Source organism: Amphibalanus amphitrite, unplaced genomic scaffold (assembly GCF_019059575.1).
Source record: "Amphibalanus amphitrite isolate SeventyFive unplaced genomic scaffold, NRLGWU_Aamphi_draft 000676F_arrow, whole genome shotgun sequence".
Classification (NCBI taxonomy): Eukaryota; Metazoa; Arthropoda; class Thecostraca; order Balanomorpha; family Balanidae; genus Amphibalanus; species Amphibalanus amphitrite.
This window is the reverse complement of record NW_024882170.1, coordinates 183,760-206,268: the sequence shown is the minus strand read 5'-3', so window position 1 is coordinate 206,268 and position 22,509 is coordinate 183,760. Positions and strand designations below refer to the sequence as shown.

General features: G+C 48.2%; 2 protein-coding genes across 4 annotated transcripts in view; both read left to right on the top strand.

Annotated features, from left to right (window-relative positions):
• The window catches only part of LOC122364429 (serine/arginine repetitive matrix protein 2-like), a 22,189-nt gene extending 12,264 nt beyond the window's left edge, over positions 1-9,925 (top strand). For both annotated transcript variants that reach the window (XM_043334785.1, XM_043334786.1), the window contains exons 3-4: positions 2,869-3,043; positions 9,698-9,925. In XM_043334785.1, coding sequence (XP_043190720.1) covers positions 2,869-3,043; positions 9,698-9,742 — 220 coding nt within the window. In that variant the 3' untranslated portion in view covers positions 9,743-9,925. The remainder of the gene's footprint in view (positions 1-2,868; positions 3,044-9,697) is intronic.
• Positions 9,922-22,509, top strand: LOC122364430 (protein stoned-A-like). 2 transcript variants are annotated; one of them, XM_043334788.1, is made up of 2 exons: positions 9,922-9,963; positions 19,178-22,509. In XM_043334788.1, exon 2 carries the CDS (start codon positions 19,195-19,197, stop codon positions 22,507-22,509), a length of 3,315 nt encoding a protein of 1,104 aa, XP_043190723.1. In that variant the 5' UTR covers positions 9,922-9,963; positions 19,178-19,194. The 2 variants fall into 2 exon arrangements, with proteins under 2 accessions (XP_043190723.1, XP_043190722.1); XM_043334787.1 differs by lacking the exon at positions 9,922-9,963 and adding an exon at positions 12,906-13,025.

Below are 22,509 nucleotides of genomic sequence, written 5' to 3'. Positions count from 1 at the left end.
CACTTAGGAGTGGCTGAGTGCACATTGCGAGCTACGCGAAACGAGGTGGATGTGTAAGGACTTATGAAATCGTGTTACGAGCCAAGTGGATAAAGTGCAGTTACTGTACAGTCCGAATTACCTGTATCTCTACACACGGACAAGAATTTCTCCCTCAAGAAATGGGCGGTTGAAAAAGACTGTAAAGGTGGTACCTAAAATTGTCTTTTCTATTAAAAGCGTAGCATAAATACTCAAGCAGTTTGTCGCGGGATAACCGCTAGTGAATGAGTGATCATGACATCACCTTTCAACCTTTCCTGTCTTAGCTGCTGCGCCCGCCTGACTCACGGCTCTACAACTTGACCACCACCACACTTCCGGTATGGTGTAAATGATTAATAACCCTTTTCACCGGCGGTTACAGTGCGATGCAGACTCCATTTTCATTACAGAGTAGGGGGCTGACCACTATTTTACTCAACAGAGGCAGCTATAGGTGTCATTGATGATGGAATGCAGTCATAGAAGTGGTCATGTTCGGTGATAGTGTGCCGTTGTGTAAAATCAGGGCATTTTTGTAAACGATTCCAATAGCTAAAGGCCAAGTATTGTATGCCTCAGAACTCCATTTTGTTGAATTATTTCAGGGATTTGATGCGTAATGCCCAGACTAACTATTTGTTCTTATGCTCATGTCGATATCATACCGACATTCGTTCTTGCTCCTTCAAGCTCAGGTCAGCACAAATCCGTTGCGAAAGCTACTAAACTATCGGCCAGACTTGATGGCACAATACTTCCGAGACGGAGCACTTCATCCCAGCTGAGTGGTCAATAAAACCGTCGTATCAATCAATCACTCCCAGTTCCCTGCAGATTTACTGACTAATCCGCTAAGAGCACAATAAGGCGAACCAGATGTCCAGCGCCAATTACCTTTCAATGTACTCGTAGGTAACTGACTGATCTTTTTTTAACCCACGAGCCGCTGGGGGGGGGGGGCATAAAGTTGCCCCCTTTACGTTTTATGAAATATCTCCGAAACCTGATAAGCTACGAACGTGAAACTTGGCATAGCTTCAAATGAATACCTAGGCAATGTTTGAGGAAAATTTGGTGGTTGTAGCACCTAAGATGACGTCACAGTGACGTCATAAAGTTTTGTCGTTTTCCGATATGGACCGTTTCTGATGACGCTGAGCATGAAACTCAACTGAAAATGAACTAGACAGCACCTGCTGTCTTCCTAAAACATCTAACTACACTTCCATCTAGTTTCTGACCAATAATCGACCCTTTATATTCGGTCCCACTATCTGATGTATCGTGAGGAATATGAGAGTCGCAAATCTATGATTTCACTTGTGACGTCGCTGTGACGTCATTTCAAATGGGATCGACACCAAATTTAGACACAACCTCGGCTAGGTATTCAGGAAGATGTGTACAAAGTTTCGCTTCTCTATCTCTTCGCGTTGCGACGATATCGTCGCAGAAGTAAAGGGGGGGGGGGGCAACTATATGCCCCCCCCCAGCGGCCGGCGGGTGGCGCGGGGGCCCAGCGGCCGCCGGGTTAAATTAACCCGCGCCCCAGTGGCGGTGTCCGCCAACTTCGCCCTAGTGAGGGGGGGGGGCATATGTTACCACCCACCTCTAACTCAAAAACTAAGAGGTCTAGAAAGACGCGGTAAAAAGCAGTCGATAGCTCTCAATGCGTACGTTTGAAAGTATTTCCGTCATTTTTCATCTCAGAGCAGTATTGGGGTCACCAGAGGTCATCAAAGGTCAAAATTTGCCAATGGTCATTATATTTTTCAGAAAACATGCCGTTATCTCAGGAACTATGGTAGCTAGAAAAACGCATGAAAAAGTAATCGATAGCTTTTGAACTCTTCTTTTGATACAGTCATTATCAAAATTGACCTCAGGTCAACGGTTTAGCCTCCAGAGGGCAAAAACTCCAAAAATAGCTGTTTTTACGAAAATTGATTTTCGACAATAACTTTCGACTACAAAAAGCTACAACATTTCTATTGCCAGAATCATGTTCCTCTCGCCGAGACGCGTCGAATGAACTATAATTTGACCTTGAAAGGTCAACTTGAAAATTTGACCTCAGCTCAAGGTCATGACCTGACCGGAAAAGGTCATATTGCATATCAGTCGATGCGTCTCAACAAGACAAACACAATGAGACCATCCCCAGCGTTCTATCTCCTTCCAATCGCGAGTTATTGGCAAAAATCTGTTTGTAGCCTCAAATGACCTCGGATGACCTTTCTAGAGGCTATCAGCAAAAATGACACCTTGGTCATCATGGTCGGTCCAAGTCATTGTGATTCTGAAATATTTGGACTGTTCCTATGTGTACACACGGATCTAGAGGCATTTTCATTTTTCTCCATTGACTTGTAATGGAAAGGTCACGCCACTGACCTGACCTTAGGTCACGGATATAAAAAATCCGAGATATACAAATTGTAGGCGCCCATAACATCATGCAATCAACCAAGTTTGAAACCTTTCTGACAAACACTGCAGGCTAGACATGACTGCAAACTTTTTTTAGGCTTGGTCAGTTAACTTGACCTGGTGACCTGACCTGACATGACCTGGGGTCAAAAATTTCACACATTGTCCAAAATTGGTGTACCAAAAGCTACCCCAAGCGGCGCGGCGCTACGCGCCGCAGTTTTTTACTCACACGCAAAAAACGCGACAGGGTGGTAACATATGCCCCCCCCCCCCACTGGGGCGAAGGTTAATTCACTTTGCACTCGTCAATTCGGCATGCAAATGCCATGAGATTCAACTAACCTATATCTGTCTGTTTAAGTCACAAACACACCAATCTGCCTCTCCGTCTGACTCTCCTTGTCTCCTCAGCGGAAGCAGCAGCTCCTCGGGGCCTCCAACGTGCACAGAACGACCTCCACCGGACCGCGCGGAGCTGAACCGGTCGGGGGACACAGAGTACCTACTGGCGCAGCCTCCGGCGCCTTTCGGGATGGACCTGGACGTGCCCAGCAATAGGAGCAGCCGTGTCATCTCCCCGCCGCCGGTTAGTATAAGAAATGTGTGGGGACTGAGCTGAGGGGTGGTGTTCTTTCTCCATCAGACACATGTGTGGCTTAGACGGGTTGGTGTCATCCCTATGCAAGTACCTTTTGTTATTCCAGCCGGGTGACTAATGCAGACGTTTCAGGCACTAGTTGTAAAGTCGCATGCATGCATGGAGTCATGTGCTGTCATCTTTCCACCAGACACATATAACTGGGCTAATATGGCGACTCTCCGCTAGACACATTCTTCACTGGGATGAGGTAGTGTCATCTCTCTAGGAGACACTTGGGAACGCGATGAGGTGGTGTAATCTTTTGTTGGTGTTGCAAACACCAGACACGTGTCATTTGGATTAAATGCCATCCCATACAAAATTTCAACGCTGCACTGGTGGTTCGTGCGCCAGACATTTAGCGTCTAGTTTTCATGTTAAACCTCAACCTTTTATAAATATCTTACATGTTGTATTCTTACATGTAGGTACATGTCTCTCTCTCTCTCTCTCTCTCTCTCTCTCTCTCTCTCTCTCTCTCTCTCTCTCTCTCTCTCTCTCTCTTTCTCTCTCTCTCTCTCTCTCTCTCTCTCTCTCTCTCTCTCTCTCTCTCTCTCTCTCTCTCTCTCTCTCTCTCTCTCTCTCTCTCTCTCTCTCTCTCCCATCTGACCCCCAACAAGTTACTCGTAGACTCCAAAGTTCTTCATTTACTGCCAAAGTTGTAGCAGAACCCAAAGCAACGTCACAACATGGAGGCCGCGCGGCACCGCGTCACTCTCTGCTTTTTCCTGAAACATATTTGGTCGTCTCCTTCCGTCGGAAAAGTCTGCTGTAGTGTGTGCCGTGTGGCGGCGAGGAGAGGTGCAATGCATCACGCTCCGTCTCGCCAGGGCACGTTCTCACGTCTGCCGTTCCGACTACGGCTCCCTGGGGGCCGTGGCAGCACGGCGCGGGATATACAGACGGCGCAGAGCAGAGAGGGCGAGGGGGAGAGTGAATCGCGGGAGAGAAGGGAGGACAGGAGACGCCGATAATATTGTTACGCTGGCAAGGTCACATTGGATCAATGCGAGGAGTTATCGGTACTGGCTCGGGCACCTCAACGGGTTGGGTTATATGATAATGGAGTGGGTAGGAGACACGAATATGCGTTCCTATTTCGCTAATGAGTTACTGAAGAAATTGGTTATAGATTGACGAGCAGTAGAGAGTTTGGTGAGTGATGTAGGGCGTAAAGCTGTATCTGGAATAGCTGTATTATTTGCCTTCACACTATGTATGTACAGGGTGTAACGAAATTATCCGGACATCTATTTTTTCGCCATATCTGCTCGTACAGTTTCTCTTTTAATGTCAGAAGCTGGAAAATTGGATGAATGCATACCTCTGGTATCTGCTCTCAACTCAGCAGTGACCTGACCTTGCGAAATGACTCTTGCTCTGAGTAAGAGTCGAGTCGCCGACTGGTTCATTTGATAGTTTTCGTTTAAGGCAGTGGAGAGAAAGGAGTACAGTCTCTCGTTTCGTAATAAGGCTACGTGTTGGTGGCATGGTGGCATGAGCCAGAAGCTGGTCTGTCAGCAGCTGGACATCAGCAGCAGCCAGTAGCACATCTGCCTGAGGCGTAATAAGCTGGGACTTGGTGGCAGACTCAGACCGGCCTCGATCGCAAAAGGCGCCCTTTGCCAAGTGGTGAGGAGAGTTGTCAAGATAGCGACAAGGAAACGGCACCAATTAATCCGCATACTGACTCGAATTCTTACCAAGGTAGATAATAAGAGGTCCCACATCATGATTCACCGTTACCCGCCCTTTAGCTTGGTTTTACTGCCCTTCAAACTGGAAAAGACAATGAAATTGACGGGAAAACAACCAGTCCACCACCTTTGGCTTCAGGCCAGGGCGTGTCCACTGGTCGAAGGAAGACACGAATGAGGTGACCTGGTCGGATGGGAAGCTGTTCGAGCTGCGATACCCGTTGAACCGTCAAATCGGCCATGTGTGGGCTGCCAGCAACTCGAATATGCCGGCCGTCGCCGGCGTCAAACGTCCGGCCAAAATCCAGACCTGGAGCATGTTCAGCTGCTGTGTAATATTCAAGCTGTTCATGACGACACAGAAAACCACTATCAGTGACGAGTATTACCGGCGCAAAATCCTGGCTAGCGATTGGTTGGAGCCACTCAACCAGACGGCACAGGATGGCTCGGTTTCTGAACGTGTACCGATACCTGATTCAAGCCGCGCAGTCTTCATACGGGGCGGCGCACCACCTTCAAGTCCCTAGCAGAATAAGAAGTGATGCCGAGAGGACCTTTTTGTTCTTCTGGGCTAAAGGGCTATGGCTTTGAAATAGTTCCCATGCAATTTCGTCGATATATTATGGACTATTGTCCATCAGGAGATGAATGAGGGGACACCCGCCACCAGCGCCGCCCAACTGCGGGCACAGGTTAGTAAGGCGCTACTCTATATGAAACCCACTGTGCTGGAAAATCCAGTGGCTGGAATGCTCCAAAAATGTGTACCTGCGCTCTTATGAAAGGTGGCTATATAATAATTCAAAAGGGAAAATATCAGAATGTCTTGCTTCTTAATTACAGCGCGAAGAAAGATGTCCGGATAATTTCGTTACACCCTGTATTTATTACCAACAGGTGTGCGTGTAAGTTATAGCTATAGAAGGATTACTAACCAATCGCTGACATATTTACTGGCGGTAGTGAACATAAACGACGGGCGAAATACACTCACGTCGCTTTGTAAAATACGCCTGTGATATTAACTAACGCACTGGTAGAATTACACGCGTAAATGTATCGTTTTTAGGCGTAGCCCATACGCGTAAGCGAGTTTCTAAGATCATGTACCGCAACACATCTGTGTAATGAGTGAGAGCCTGGACCGTAGTCTCTGCCATAGAGAACAACAGAAACCCAAATCCGATTCGAAAGTCTTTTTCTCATTAATGAAACAATTTTTTTATTAATTGCTCTGTATTTCACACACATCTGTCCACACATCTGTTTCACACTGTCCTCCCCACCAAAGCCATAAAGACAGTGGAAGGGCTGAAACGTCTTATAAAAAGCTAACAAAAATGATAAAAATCTTTTGATGGGATATTACAGGCTATCATTGTCTATGTCTGGTACTTATGGGTCGTCGGGGGTCGCGTGAAGGGCTCTCGCAGTTCTGCTGACTGCTTTTATAGCGTTGACTCTGCTGACGAGTACATTACGTGCTAGCATGCCACGCCAGCTCCGAGCGTGGCGTGCAAGGCTCAGAATCCGCCCGTGACAGGCAGCAGCACCTGGCGGCGAGATGCCGAACTACACTCAGTCAATATAGGGTCCGTTCGCCAATGCCACGCTACTGCCATCAACATTACCGGCCTACTTTTTATTTTTGTATTGAGGCACTTGCATATTCGCGTTCATTATATAATTATAATAATATTCCTGTATCCGCAGGAATATTTGTTATGTATGCGATAATTAAACTAGACTCATTCAATGCAAATGGTGGAATCAAATTCATTCGATTCAATTCGTTTCAAATGGTTTAAGTAAGCCTTCGCCCTAGTGGGAAGGCTTGATAATAAACAACAAGAATATGAAGTGGCTAAGAAGTAATAAAAAACGAAAAAGAATTATCTGGATGGTGTTTCTTATTCTTGAGTACAGCGAAAAAAAAAATATAATCGATAAATCTGACTGAAATAGACACGTTCTCTTCAGACTATCACGTTCTAAGTTGGTTGAGTTTGCGTCAAGATACATTGACGACCTTCAGTTTGCCAGATACGAGGCATCCGGTTCATTGCCTATTCATGAGTTAATTGAAGTCCAGCTCTAAGTTGGTCATTGATCAGATTAAAGGGTTGGCATGAGCTTTCCTTATCGATATTTAGTTAGCCTGCATCGTACTCTGCGCATGTTTCACGTTGGCTAACATAGCGCTAACATTCTTATGCTGATATGTGCTTGGCTGCTTTTGATTGTAGTCTTACTTCTTCGAAAATATAAGTACCGGAGTAATAGCTCTAACACAAGAGGGATGTTTTATGCTACTTTTGTATCAGCATCGCACGGGAAACCGGTATAAATAGATATTACAAAAATAATTGAATTAGTCTGGGACGACGCGTGGTCAGGTGCCTGGATTTTCATCACTAATGTCACCGATCTATCACTGACACATGCACACATAGCTCACACATGTCCATTCGCCCGATTTCTCCACCACGGCACTGAACAGGTGGTCCTGTACCCGTGAATAAGCCCCTCCGGTGTCCCCCATTTCATCTCCCCAATCCACCCGCTCCGTTGTCATCCATTTCCCCTGCGCCGCCGCCCGGTCCATGTCCAACAGAAGAACGACTCCATGAACATTCAGTCTAGCTGTCCATTAAAGCTCGGTGGCACGTGTCCATTAGGCACCCGGCGGGACTCCATCCATTGAACGATGTGCAATCAGCCGGTCTGGGCCGAGGAGGAACGACCTTGTTCCGCGGCTGTCCGGCCGGCTGGTCGGAGCGGACGCTCTGCCCAGCTGGGTAGGATCGATTCCGGGAGCACTTTCCCCGGCCGGCTGTCGAGCGAACGAGCGGCGGGCGGTGGGCTGTTGTCTGTGAAGGGCTAGTGGGTGCCCCACGCGCGGTGAGCAGGGCTGACCCGGCGCTTTGGTCAGGCGCAGGGCGTCGGGGCGTGGAGGGTCAATACCCAGGTGGGTAGGGAATGAGGGGAGCGATTGGGCAATGGGTGGGTCAATAGGGTGCGCCCCTCGTGGGAGGCGTTGACCGAAATACCAGGCTAATCAGAGTGTCATAATGATTGAGATGTATGGTAGTTGACAATCAAAATGTTTTATATCCCGCGCCCTGCTGGGGGTCCTGGATTTCCACGCCCTGCTGGGGGGGGGGGGTGTTTGAACACCCCCCCTTGTAACTCGGCTCCTGGGCCACGTAGCGATACGCGGAAGGCGGCGTTCGAAAGAGCGTCAAAAATAATGACGAAATCACTTCGGTCAATTTTTTGGTCAGGTCAAAGGTCAGGTCACCAGAGGTCATTGAAGGCAAAATTTCGCCGATTTCCAGGTCGAATGTCGAAAATTTCCAAGAAGCCAACGCATAACTCGGGAACCAATAGAGCTACAGCGCCGCGGAAAAGCGCATTCGATAGCCCTATTAACGCCCTTTCTGAGTAATTCTCTCAGATTTGACCTAACGTCAACGGTTTTGCCTGCAGGGGGCAAAAACTGCAAAAATAGCCGATTTTTTCGAAAACAGTTTTTCTGCAATAACTTTTGACCCAAGCCTTGTACGAGTTTACATTTACCGGCATCGTGTTCCTCTCGTCAAGACGCATCGAATGAACTATGACTTGACCTTGAAAGGTCAACTTGAAAATTTGACCTCAGGTCAAGGTCATGACCTGACCGGAAAGGGTCATGTTGCATATCAGTCGATCCGTATCGTCGAGCTGAACACATCTAAGGCGTTTTCATCGCTCTAGCATGCCTCTATCAAAAGTTATTTGCGAAAAACTGTTAGATACCATTCGTGACCTAAGATGACCTCAGGGCATAAACAAGGGTCACGGACACCATTTTCAAGTTCAGTGTGTCTAAACCACTTGTAATTCGGTGTTTGGGAGTGTTTATAATGTCTTTCATCCAAAAGAGGCGCATTTCAATTTTCTCCCATTGACTTATAATGGGGAGGTCGCAAAATTGACCTGACCTTAGGTCATCGATATCAAAATTCTGAGATATACATTTTGTACATGCTATTGCTTTCAGCAATCGCTGAAAGTTTCAAAGCGATCGGTCACTCGGTGTAGCTATGACAGACATTGAAAGTTTTTATGAGGTGAGGTCACTTCAAGTGACCTGGTGACCTGACCTTGAATGACCTTGGTCTGAAATTTTCACAACATGTGTAGAATTGATGTATGATAAGGTGTACCAAAAACGGCGGCGCTCCGCGCCGCCGTTTTTGAGATATTCGCAAAAAACCACAAGGGGGGGTGTTCAAACACCCCCCCCCAGCAGGGCGCGGGATATTTGGTACTGGGATTGAAATATTCGATTGTTTTGGGATATACGATTGCAATAAGTATTTGTTTGCGGATTTGTTCTTAGAGATGTCAACGCTGATTTAAGCTTAGCTTTTGTGCACCAGCACATCCAAGTGTAAACAGGTTATATAAGCTTAAAGATAAGTCTGATATTTGATACGTTTTTATAGCATGTAGGCAATTTGAAACATTGATAGATCATCATTTCTGAGTGCTAATTAGGGAGCTAATTCGAGGCACAGGATATACTTATCGTTCTGCGTATTAAGAACTACATAACTAGTCTCAGCATGAGCACATTAATATATTAAGCTCTACAAATCCCTGCATTGATCCATTGTTGCTGGGCGTCGAACTTACATAACGGTTATTTGAAGGAACCAGTAAAGGTCACCGACCACTTCCACTGTACCAGAGTCGTTAGAGTTCTGCTTTACCTTTGTGGTTTGCGAGGATACTCTAGCTCATTCGGGTGTTGGGAGCAAGCTAAACTTATTAATCAAATGGTTTAAAAATGGTAAAAATGGTAATTACCCAAACTGGAAATCATGGTTTGACTGTTGTCCTCTGTCACTTTCAGAGCTGGCCGTCATCGCCCGAAGACACACCGGCCCCCGAGGTGTAGCCTCTGCGCCGGCGGCCGCCTGCCGTAGCCTCTGCGCAGGCGTCCCGGGGTGGCCTAGCCAATTCGGCAGCCTTCTCTTTTCTACCTTATATTGTAGTATCCATTGTAGCTGTTAGCGGCCCGTCTGAAGAGGCTGCTCGCTTCGCGCCGCCGCTGGTCTCCTGGTTTTCCTCTGGCACGAAGAGGAACGTCCCCTCCCCGTGTGCAGCGCCATCTGTCAGGTAAGAACTCAAACTATCATCTCTGTCGCGATATCAGCTGTGCGACTGATGCGAATGAATGAATTGATTTTGATTACAAACGATAAAAGCGACTAAACAGAGCATTCACTTCTTAGATACCGATTGTAAAGCAGCATAGGCCTACTTCTTCACATGCATACCTAATATACTGACTGCCATTCGGCATAGCAGCGATGATTGCGATACCTACAGTGTTCATGTCGACCGTTTTTATGTGTACACCATCATGGTCATGTTATATGTGTGCACTGCTATGTAGTTTCATTAGCTGTAAGGCAAAAGCTGAATCTTTCGACATTTTCTTAGGCATTTATACTTGATTTAAATTGACACGGAACACATTTTGTATGCCCGTTAAGTTTGTTTTTATCGATTATTGACGTTGCTGCTTCTCCATCAAGTACCGATAAAAATTACACCACTTGTCCATTCGTTATTGCGCGTCCATTGCTATCAGTGTCTCTCTAGTGACAGCTTGACAGACAGCAGGCAGGCACCTAGACCCCCAGACAGGAGTGGCGCCGAGACGGACTCCTGCAAAATGTCAGGGGCTGGGGACACTGGGGCTGGGCTGGTCGAGGACTGGGTCTGAAGCTGGGTCCCTTGGAGGTGGGAATGCTGATACTGCTGGGATTTAGACTTTTTGGGATAGGTATTGTGGCTGCATCGAGATTCATGCTCACTCTTCAGGCAAGAGTTTCATCTGTAGTGTTCTGGGGGCATCCTTTCCTCTCTTTTGCGCAAACATCCATGCCATATTTCCCTCGAGACGCTGATATCCATGACCGACACACTAACAATCAAATCGGCCCTGGAAAGCGAGCACAAGGAGGCGTCAATCTCGATAATGGCGCAGCGCTGAATGGCATCACACCCACATATGGGGGGGGGGGCGTCAGGGGGATTGGTTTATAGACGGGCCAGTGTATCGAGGCGGCAGAAGACAGCCCAGCTCCTAAAGTGATTCCGCCCGGAGACTGGTTTCGTAACTGCTCTGAAGCAGTGCTGGGCTGTGAATCGTGATTTCATTTGAAAAAGCCGCTGGCATGCGGGGAATTTTTCAGTGATATCTGTCTACAGCAAGGCAGGATAAATCATTTTCACTTTCGTTTGATGCTCAATATCTTTAGATAAAATACGGCGGCCAAGATGCAATTTTTTCAGTAATTCACTTGTAATTGTATAATACGCTTTTGATATTTCCTTATTAAGCGCAGTTTAAACACAGACTGTGAGCCCACTTACAGCTGAATGCCTATTCTGAAACACATTTATACAACGCAATGGAACACAAACACACACGGACGCAGACCATAACAGAAGTATGTCATTGAGTGTCATGTTTTAGTGCAAGCACCTTACTAGCTCCAATTTGATTTATGTTAGGCACGTTATGAAAAAAGAAGTTTTACATTGTATAACCTTATATGAAGAAAATTCAATGTTTCATGCAGTCCAGAATAAAGCTTATTCCTTTGTAAAAGATGGTTCTTCTTGAATCATTAATTAGTAATAGGAGATTGAACGATCACATAAAGAAAATATTGCAGAGGAGCCTGCTTCTGAAATATTCTGATTCGGAAGATGCCACTGCACTTAAAATTTGAGGCCCGCAATCCGAACGATGCTATACGATCAGAATGGTATAATAATTCCACTGCATATTGTGATGTGGGCTCAGAGATCAATTTTGACCGTACCAGGTGACTTCGACATTCCCGTCGCACGGCGCATAAATCAAAGCAATCGGTGTGAAGTTATGAGAACAGGCGACGTTATGATGAAATTCCTCATCCTGTGGTGGCAGAGAGAGAGAGAGAGAGAGAGAGAGAGAGAGAGAGAGAGAGAGAGAGAGAGAGAGAGAGAGAGAGAGAGAGAGAGAGAGAGAGAGAACGGTTCTGTTTTGAAATTTCATCATTAAGTATTGAGGATAAGGAATAACAGATAAAATCGTACACGTAAGCACATTATATTTCAAATAAAGACTGTCCATTATAACTAATTTAAATTTATCCTTACTAAAAGTTCATCTTGGCCCAGCAATCACAGGGAAATGTATGAAATTGCAAACCACACCAGCATCTAATACTCACATTGAAGGACGTGATTTGAGGCATACCATAACATTTGAAACATAGAAACATTATGATATTAATCAAATATTCAGAAACGATATATCCCGCTTCATAGATGAAGCGGGGTCTGTGGTCGAAGTCTTTGGTGTTGATTTAGCCTTTCGCTTATGATTTATGAAATTCTGAGCACTGCTGACACTTGTGAAGTGATCCGTATAAAGCAACTGATCGCTCTCCCTCGATCGTGACATGGCTGTCCAAAACCTCTGTGAAATAATATCAAACACTATGGAGTGTATCTTGTCGGTTATTATAAGTTGGCCACTATTCATGTAACAGTAACGTTATGTTGTGTCGCTTAACTTGCACCTGACTGGAATTAATTCCATGACGCAAGTGACAGGGACTCTACAAACTCCTGCCTCCGAAACTACGCGTCCAATTTTCAATTCAATTGGTGTTTACTGGCCCCAGAAAAACAGTCGAGCGAGACCTAATTTTGTTGACCTCGAGGTCACCAATGACGTTACCGGGCATACCAAACGGAAAAATTATTAGCACGCTGATTTACTGTACAATGATGAACATAACATCATCAATAATATTTATTGTCGTTTTAGTATATCGTTTGTCCTATTTTGGTTCCCGACTCTTCTTTCAAAACTCCAGCCTCGCCTCGCAATTACTGAGATTCCCCATCCAGGTCCCCCCCTCCCTCCCCACCCTCCCTCCCCTTGCCGTCACGTGGGCGGCGCGCCTGGACCGTTAGTTCTCCATTCCGCCACGGGGAGGCCGCAGAAGCGCCGCCGGCGCCGCCGCCGCCGACGGTCAATACGGCCGAGCCTGCGCACGGCTCGACCCGGCAGGCAGGACGGACGGTGCAGGCGGCGACGACGGTGTGACTGTGTGCCCCCGTTGGCCGTCTCACCAACCATAGCGTCACCAGAGAAACATGCCCTGGTTCAGGTACGTGACGCCACAGAGGTCAGGTCAGTCAGCTGGACCCGGCTGGCGGCGGCTGGGTGGGCCGGGCGGCTGGGGAGTTGCAGGGAGGTCGGGAACTGTGCGGTCTTCAATGGGACGTGTCGTCGTCTTGTTATCGAGCGGTGTTCGGTTTGGTCCAACATCCCTGTTTTTGTCGGAGAGTGTGATTAGAGATGGAAATCTCAAGTGATTACGTGATGGAGAGGTCGTACGAAGTTCGAGGAAAGATTGGAGAAACACGCCGCTGGTTTTCTTTTCGGGTAGCCGGTGAGAGGTCGATGGGCTCTCATCGGTTTTTATATTCGTCTGAAATTCATGTCTGAATGCATAATTAAGAAGTGTCCTGTGCTGCTAAAGGCTAAACTTTATCCAGATGGGAGGTCACGTTTTATGCAACCAGCAGACCAGAAAGCTTAAGCTTAGACTCTCAGCGCGACTGAAAACAACGACCTCCACCGCTCTCCGGCAATGGCATTTCGGTGTCGCCGTCAGCCGCCCATCGAGCCACCGACGACCATTTCCCAGAGCTCCCATCGCCAGGCCCAGACCCATTCACAACGAGGATATTGAATCCCGTCACCGCGACCCTATCGCTCTGAGCACTCGGCCGGCGGAAATGCCCCACGGTCGCAGTCGCCCTCTCGGCCGGGGCAATGGCGGCGACCAGAGCCGGCAGCGTGGTCGTCGGGTCGTCTCGATGGCGCGTCCCCTGCGGCCGGCGGAGTTTCGGCGCCACCACCGCCCTGCAAACCATTTCTGCCAATCGATCCGGCGGGGCTGCAGTCCGATTTGGTGCGCTCCAGGCCGGACGGCGGCACAGCCTAACATCCAGGCGTCATGAGCCGGCAGAGCTCAGCGGTACAGCCTACCACCTCAGGCAGGCATGGTGCTGCCATCCAGCGGCCGGGTGCTGAACTTCATGTCGCAGCAGACTTGGCTGCTGGAATGAAGTTGTCGGCTGCGGGGAATAAATGCTGAAAGCCGAGTTTTATGCAGATGACCTTTCAAAAGATCATCAGGTCAAGGCAACTTCAATGCTTTGTGATTGAGAGGTGTCTAGTGGAAGGCCTATGAAAGGCAAGCCTTATTGTTAAATATGCTTCGAGTTTCCAGTGTGCCGATTCCACTTCCGTCACCAACTTTGATTATAAAGCTTGCGTTTAAAATTTTTATTTTTTTACAACTTAACTACAACTCATGACGGTACCTGTCATCCTTTGCTTTACAAATAACCACGCAGCAGTAAAAAAGACGACGCATATCGCCTGTTGATACGTAGTCTAAGAGCAAAGCTAGAGGAGTCGTAACATTTCCCAAAAAGCTGACGATTTGTTGGAACATCAGCACGACGTGAGTTGAATGCATCGGAATTCAGGGCCGTGTTGCAATATCAGTGTCTGCCAGCCTGCTCGCATCGCTCTCTGTTTTCCTCGTTTGCCCCGTTTGGCTTATAGGCTTCCGGTCTATTCAGACTATTTTTGACTGGCGATCTGAAAGAAGAAATGAATTCATTGAGCTGATGCAACCCCTGGCTGGTGTATCACATAGGCTGAATCCGTCCCGTTGGAACTGGCGTGTCCCGATAGAACATACAAACCATCCAGCCGTTCAAACAGTCATCCCGAGGGGTGTACTCCCCAAGCGGCAAGCAGCAGCTCTTGCCGATTGCCTGGTAGAGGCGACCGACAGCCCGTAACGATGGTGATCAACGATAGGCCCTGAGGATGGAAGAGGATGGATGCCTCCCCTGTACTCTACCATCCTGGGCCAGACCATTACCAGTCGAATTGTACACTGTAATCAGTAGACCGAGATCATCAACATGATAGGAGTTCCGCTACTCAGCAAGACGCACTTACAAGGATGTACTAAACACTGGCACATGTTGCGAGGCCACAGCGCTCTGCTAGGGAGTGGTAAGGTGTTGATTACTTAGCGCCTGTCGTCTACCGCGTGAGATTGGATGGTCGGCTGGGCCCTGAGAGAGCAGCACTGGATCGATTAACGCTACAGGCGAGGGGCGTACTATGATTGCACTCTAGCACCGCGAATTTACATGGAAATGAACTGTGACGTTGCTTTGCAGTATTTACGTACTTACTATTGATTTAAACAAATTGAAAACCTTGCTATAAGATTGCTTGAAATACATGCATCAGTAAATCTTAGCGTAGTAATCGGGTGCTTCTCCCATTTCCCAATTTATGCAACCACTTAGAGCATTTGCAGGTGTTGGCAAAGCAGGACTTGGGCCTGGTCTGTATGTTCCATTACGTTATTCTCCAGACATCCGATTTGAGTCGGCTGGACACTAAACAGCCAATGCTTAAGAATGGTATGGGTGAACGAGAACCACACATGCCAAATTTATCTTCCTGACCATTTTCATCTTATTTCACCTCACCTCAAACGATGAGTCATCCTCAGGTCCCAGCTACGACATATATCATCTTCATCACCTACCCGCCGTCGCAGGAGCGGTGGGGTGATGGATTTTCTGCTCGGTGGAAGTAGGCGTCTGGAAGTGGATTGCCCTCTTGACGCTATCTGTTCTTCTGAAGTAATGATTTTCTTTTAATCACAGTAAAAGTGGTCTCGTATTCATTCGTATATAACGTCGTGAGAAATTCTAGATGTAAATTGCTGCATTTGACAGAATGTGAACCAGCTAACTATTTGTCAAAAATGGCAACAAATCATGACTGAATTTTGCTCCAATCTTTGATAGCCGCTACTTTTGATCATAATGCAAAAAAAAATATTCAAATAATATTGATTTAAAGAATATATGTAATTCATAATAGATAATCAACTCAAATGAAACCCGTGTTATCTACCGAACATGATTCTTTGGAAGGAGGTTGTAATAGAATTTAAACAACCGAACACCAGTAGCGCCCAAAAGTCTCTCTTTTATTCACAAAATTCTCCAAACAAATTTGCACGTACAATTATTTCCGCGTGGAATAATTTCACGCACTTCAATAATCATACCACTTCTGACACACGCCCCTCTGATCTTCAAGATCACTAAAACGCACACACACAAAATATCAAAAACATTATCTTCGGTCATAAAACCGCGGCCAAACCGTGCACCTTAATCGGTCAACAAACCGGAGCACTCGCCGCTCACCACCCGGGCACCATCACCGGGCACCATCGCCGGTCTCCAGCACCGGTCTTCATTACCGGTCTCCAGCACCGGGCTCCATCACCGGGCTCCTCCAGCACCGGTCTCCAGCACCGGGCTCCACGACCAGTCACCATCACCGGGCTCCATAACCGCGGTCTCCAGCACCGGGCTCCATCACCGGTCTCCATCACCGGGCTCCATCGCCGGTTACCATCACCGGACTCTAGCACCGGTATCCAAACTGGACAAAATCGAATCGATCGTTGGTTCGTTGTCGTGCCTCGCCTCTTCGTCATTTTTAGCTTCTTTATCTTCCCTGTCGAATTTTCCCTTATTTATACAATACCGTAACTAGACCGAGATAAGGCCGAAATAGCTTGTAATAGAATTTAAACAACCGAACACCAGTAGCGCCCAAAAGTCTCTCTTTTATTCACAAAATTCTCCAAACAAATTTGCACGTACAATTATTTCCGCGTGGAATAATTTCACGCACTTCAATAATCATACCACTTCTGACACAGAGGTATAAAAAAACATCCCAGTGAAGCAAATTCAGTTCTGCAGAAGTATCCTATGACGGGCTCGAACAAACTCCAAATTCATCCACGGCTATCTCCGGTGTACCATGAGCTCGATAACTCTTAGAGGAGATACCGATCTGCCTTCACAATCCATCGTTTCCCCTTCCCACCCTCCCCTTCAGCCTCCGATGGGTTCAGTGACGTCACTGCCTCCCTGCGCCCGTCTGATGACGTCACAATGAATCAGCTGCCGTCAGCGGGGGCCATCTTGGTCGTGACCGCCCCCCCCCCCCCCCACCGCCACCACCGCTACCTCAGGCGAGCACTCGATGAACAGTGCGCCGTCGGCGGGCTGGCAGTAGCATCGGCAGCGACGGCCGTCGGCGTCGGCGTCGACGGGGCGCCCGTGGGATCGATGGCCGTCCGACGCGAGACGTCGCGTCGGCAGAGGGAGGGCAGGCCGACGATCGGCGCCTACCCCGCCGGGGTGTCGGCTGACGCATGGGAAGGCCGCGAGCCGTCGGCAGGGGCGGCCTGGGTAGGGAGGGTCGCTGGACTTCAGGCACGGCGGGCACCGACGGGGTATGGAGGATTGGCCAAGCCATGGTCAGGCGCAGTCGCTATCGATATTGCGGAGGTGTCAAAAAATTGTTACGTAAAATAGTTGGTTTGTAATCGATTTTCTTGAAATATCAGATATGCCAGTAGTGCCACCCTGGTTTGATACGCTGCATTGCTCTTTTTCAATATTGTTGATTACGAAATGATAATGCAGCGTTGTAAAATGATTCTGCTGTGTTGCGAAATGTCGAAAGTGTTGATGTTATTCTGATAGTTAGATAGCAAAATATTCGGTTGATAGCTACATACAATACAAATATTCGGTCGTAAACGTATTTTTCCAAATTTCGGAAGCGCAAGCAGTAAATTTCTGACCTATAAACACACGTTTTCCATAATATTTCACTGAACAAGGCTCATTTTATCATTTCCCCGAAGCTCACAGGTGGGCCGTGACTGTTGCGGAGACGCAACAGATGTGTCAGATCATGAACACGGGCGAGGAATAAGGCCATGCGAGGACGCAACAGCCTTACGTAATCATCGTGAATAAACCAGGTGCTTGAAATGTCGTCCGCAGCACTGGAGAATAAAGAAGTCACCAGCAGACGACTGGACATGACATTGCAATTTACTGACTTGCGTGGAACTTTGCGACGTCAGTTTATCAGTTTTGAATGTCCCGTAAAATAATGTAAGCGAAAGCTGAATATGGCCTTAGAGGTCTATTTACAAAATGTCATCGCACTCCATGCCCAATCAAATTTATTGGAACTAGGTAGATTATTCTGGACGCTTCTGTTATTACATATACTGCTCGGCAATTATATTGCTCGCATCAAGCAGGTACCTATTTGTTATATTACGTTATTGTAACGGCCCGAGTACATGCTGCTAATACCCGAATGATGTGAAAAGTAAACCATGAAGCATCAAATAACATAACAACATATTCCATAAGTTTTTATACAGAATGCGCCAATTCACCATGCATATTGCCCGATTTAAAGAAATTCCACCTGACTTCACCAGCCAATCTCCGCCAATGCCTGTGACAGCCCGTCTGTTCCTGCTGCAACACTGCCTGATCTCCCCAGACAGTAAAACTGGCTCTGTCCGCCATGAATCTTGAACAATGTCCAATCGTCTCCGGCCGGGGTCCGTTGAAGCCGGTGAACTGACACGGCTTCTAGCGATGTTAGGACTGTTAGGGAGACGCTGGTAAAGCCAGACGGAGGTTGTCTGGTCCGCCAGCACGGAGGGGCGAGGGGAGAATTCTGATTCACTCCTCAGGCGAGGGGAAGGGGAGCAATACCCGATGCAAAGTCCCTGCGGACATGTGTGAGTCATGCCTAATTCACAGCGCTGTCTCTCCCGTCCACAATCAGGAAAGGTACTTTGGTAAAACGTTCACTGTGGACCTTGAGCGAGCCAGTGATTGCCTATCGAATACCACCCATTTACAAGCTTATTGACCTCCACTGGTCATTCAAGTCCGCTAAATGAGCGCATTCTAGTCACAATGGAGAACATATATAGGTACACAATCAAACAGATCGATGGTGAAACGATTGAAAGTAATGTCTGTTTTTAGCCGTGGATGATAGCCACAGAGTGTTTTCGTTATTGACGTTCATCGGTGTCCAATGGCAGCAACTCTGTCTTGGGGAGATATGTGTGCAAAACGTTCACAAGCTTTTCTTCATTTCATGATTTCCAAACGCCATCTAGACAGTACACACTTTCTCAGAGCTCCGTGGATGTCAGTACAATTGCATTACGCTTATGAGATATGCGTTATTGCCTACTGTAGCACATTTCGGAATCTCCAAGCGAAAAATCGCCGCTTACTTAAGTTATTGTCTCATGGCAGTCCGAATATTCATCCTTACACTTCTTTCTATCTGTTTCAGATCTTTCAAGTTAGGACATGTACAAATTAACAAAAGGCATCAAGAAGAAAGTTAAAGGCAAGAAAAAGCCTACCGAAGAAGAGCTTGAGCAAGAAGAGCTTCGGCAATATCGTCTTGAGAAGCAGCGAGAGCAGGAACTTCGCGAACAGGAGCAGCGAGAGAAAGAAGAACAAGGTCAGGGTGACGAAGGAGCCGAGGATTCGACAGCAGCGGGAGCTGCAGCGGCTCCTCCAGAGGAGTCGGGGAAGCCACAGCAGAAGCCGGCAGAGTCAGACGAGTGGGCCAAGTTCCGGGCGCTCACATCCGGCGTCGACTCCGTTCTCAGCAGCACAAAAGAGAGTCTCCAGACTATCAAGGAAACAAGCTACTTCATCAAGAAGAAGCCAGCTTCTGAGCAAGAACCTGAGGTAGAAAAGAAGCCAGTTGCTCCAGAGGTCAGCAAGCCGAAGTGGGTCGACGTAGATGTTGAGGAAGAGTCACCAGAGTCTGAGACAGAGCCTGAACCAGTAGAACAGCCTGTTGAATCTCAGAAAACACCCTCTCCGGAGAAGAAGCGTGACCTTGAAGAGGTTTTATCCGAGGTTGAGAAGCTAGAACGTGCTCAGTATTTCGAAGAGGACGTCTTTAACACCGAGTACGTTGACGCCGTCAAGGATATCAACCTCGCTGTTATCCCTGATAGTCCAACAGAGGACGGCGACGACCCTTTCGATACATCAGCGGTTGACGAGGTCCTACGTGAAAAGCCAGAAGAAATCAAGAAAAAGAAACTTAAGGCTTTCGCGCTAGGCAAAGCAGTTGAAGTCCTTAGCGGTACCCAGAAAGATAGTGAGAAGTCCGACGAGCAGGTAGAAGCTCCAGTTGCAGCTGCTCCTAAGAAATCACGCCGTCGGGAGCGAGGTGTTTACAGACGAAAGGGCTCCTTGGACCTACTTGAAACATCTGAAGCGGCTCTACCCTCGGAGGACATCAGAGTTACCAAAAGTGCAACTGTTTCTCCGACAGAGGAGGCGCCGACAAAGAAAACACTTCTTGATGAGGACATTGAAGATGGTGGAGAATTCGAGCTAAATCTAGCCGTAACACCTGACTTCCACAAGCCGCAGCCAGTACCCGAAATCGTAAAGAGCAAAGACAACAGCCCCACTGAATCCCACAACCAGATTATCAGTGATATTGTCAGCGAGTTCGATACCAAGGCTGAGCCTTCTCAGGCTGGGAGTAACGAGCAGATTCTTACAGCCAAACCACCTGATGAAAACGATCTAGAGTTTGATTCTCTTGCAACCGAATCACTTCTTCGTGCCAAGGATCGCGAGGAAATCATCGGTGACGACGACCCATTCGATACATCTGCAGTCACACAAGTCCTGGGTGAAGACAAGACTGCTGACACAGTTGACTTTGACGAAGAGGAAGTCAAGTTTGAGGCCGATTTTGGAGAAGCAAAGCCGAGACCATCTCGTCCTCCACCGCCTGTGATTATCACTTCTCCAGAAAAAGAGACACCAGACTTTTTGACATCTAACGAACATCACGACTACGAACCTCTCCCCGAGCCAATCAAGTTTTCAAACGAACAGGAAAAGAAGCCTGATAACAATCAAACCAGCCAGGAAGAAGAAGAGGAAGTTGATCCCTTTGATACCACCGCTGCAGACAAGCTTGTCGGAACCGAAATCAAGCTTCTCGAGCAGGAGCTTTTCGACTCTTCCGACGCACCAGGATCTGAGCAGACATCGGTCCCCGTTGCAAACGAAGACGACTTTGACTTTGACCCTCGTGCAGGAGAAGAGAAATCGGAACCAGATCCGTTCGATACATCATTTGCCGGAGGGTTTGTCTCGAAACCTGTTGACGCAGCAGAGCTTCTAGCCTCGACGCCAACGCAAGACTCTACGCCCGTTGTTTTACCAACGGAGCAGGTAACAGATTCAACCTCACAGGCAGAGGTCGATCCATTTGACACATCTATCGCGGACACTTTCGGCAACGTCGAGCTGCAAGTACTAGAGACCGAACTTCTGACAACACCTGAGCCAGCTGCAGTAACAGATCTCGCAACAAAACTAGATCTCTCGGCAACCAGCGCACCGCCACGACCTCCTCCACCTGCTCCTAAGAGTGATTCTACCTTTCCGGTAGCATTTGACGTGACACCTGAGCCAAAGCCTGAACCTCTTCCAGAGCTCCTTACCCTAACTCCTGAAGAGGAGCACGCGGCTCCTGTTGAGCTAGTTCCACAGCGCCCGGAGGACCCGCCTGAAGAGATCGATCCGTTCGACACATCCATCGCCGACAAATTCGGCACTGTTGAGGTAGGGGTGCTCGAGCAGGAGTTGCTTGGAGCGTCCCCCGCTCCGGCACCAAAACAGCTCACCGAACTTCTTCCCAACTTAGCCGAAGAGATTACAGTTGCAAAGTCCGGTACGAACAGTGTACAAGAAGAACCAGGCGCAGAAGAGGAAGAAAGAGACGTCTTCGATACGTCTTACGTTGACCCTGCTAGTATCGTACATCCATCGGAGGTTGACGGCGCTCGTTTCACGAAACCAAGCTCCCTGAGTGTATCTGAGAGCTCGGCAGCACTGCTAGCCTCCACTCCTGAGGACCCCAATCCACTGCTCCAGCCCGTCTCTGCTACCGGGATCCAGTCAGAAACAGAGGAAATCGACCCATTCGATACATCCGCCGCAGAACAGTTCGGCCACACCGAGCTGCGCGTCCTCGAAAGCGAGCTTCTCGGTGAAGTACGCTGCTCACAACAGCCACCGGCAAGACCCGCACCCCCGCGACCAGCCCCTCCCCGGCCGACTCCGCCCGCTAAGCTGCCCGCCTCCCTGTTGGCACCTTCTGCAGACGAGCTTCTTGCGGTAACTCCAACCTCAGAGCAGGCACCGACGCTACAGCCAAGCGCGGATCTTCCACCACCGCGACCACTTTCCCCAGTTGCTCTCGATCCGTTTGACACGTCGATTGCCGATAAGTACGGTGCCACCGAGCTCCGCGTCCTCGAGCAAGAGTTCGCCGGAAACGAGGCGGCATCGCCGGCGCTGAAACGGTCTGTGAGCGACCCTGATTTTGATCCGCGCGGAGAGGAGAAGGTAGCCAGGCCGGCTACCCCGAAGGCCGCAGCTGGTGCGGTTGGCTGTCTTTTGGACGCTGATACCGGAGCTCCAGGCGCAGGGCAAACACTGACGGCAACTGTTGTGTCAGCTCCGGCTGTTGAAGAACCCGAGGAAGTCGATCCGTTTGATACAAGCATCGCCGACAGTCTGGTACCTGGAAAGGGAGAGATTCTGGCGCTTGAGCGTGAACTGCTGCACTCATAA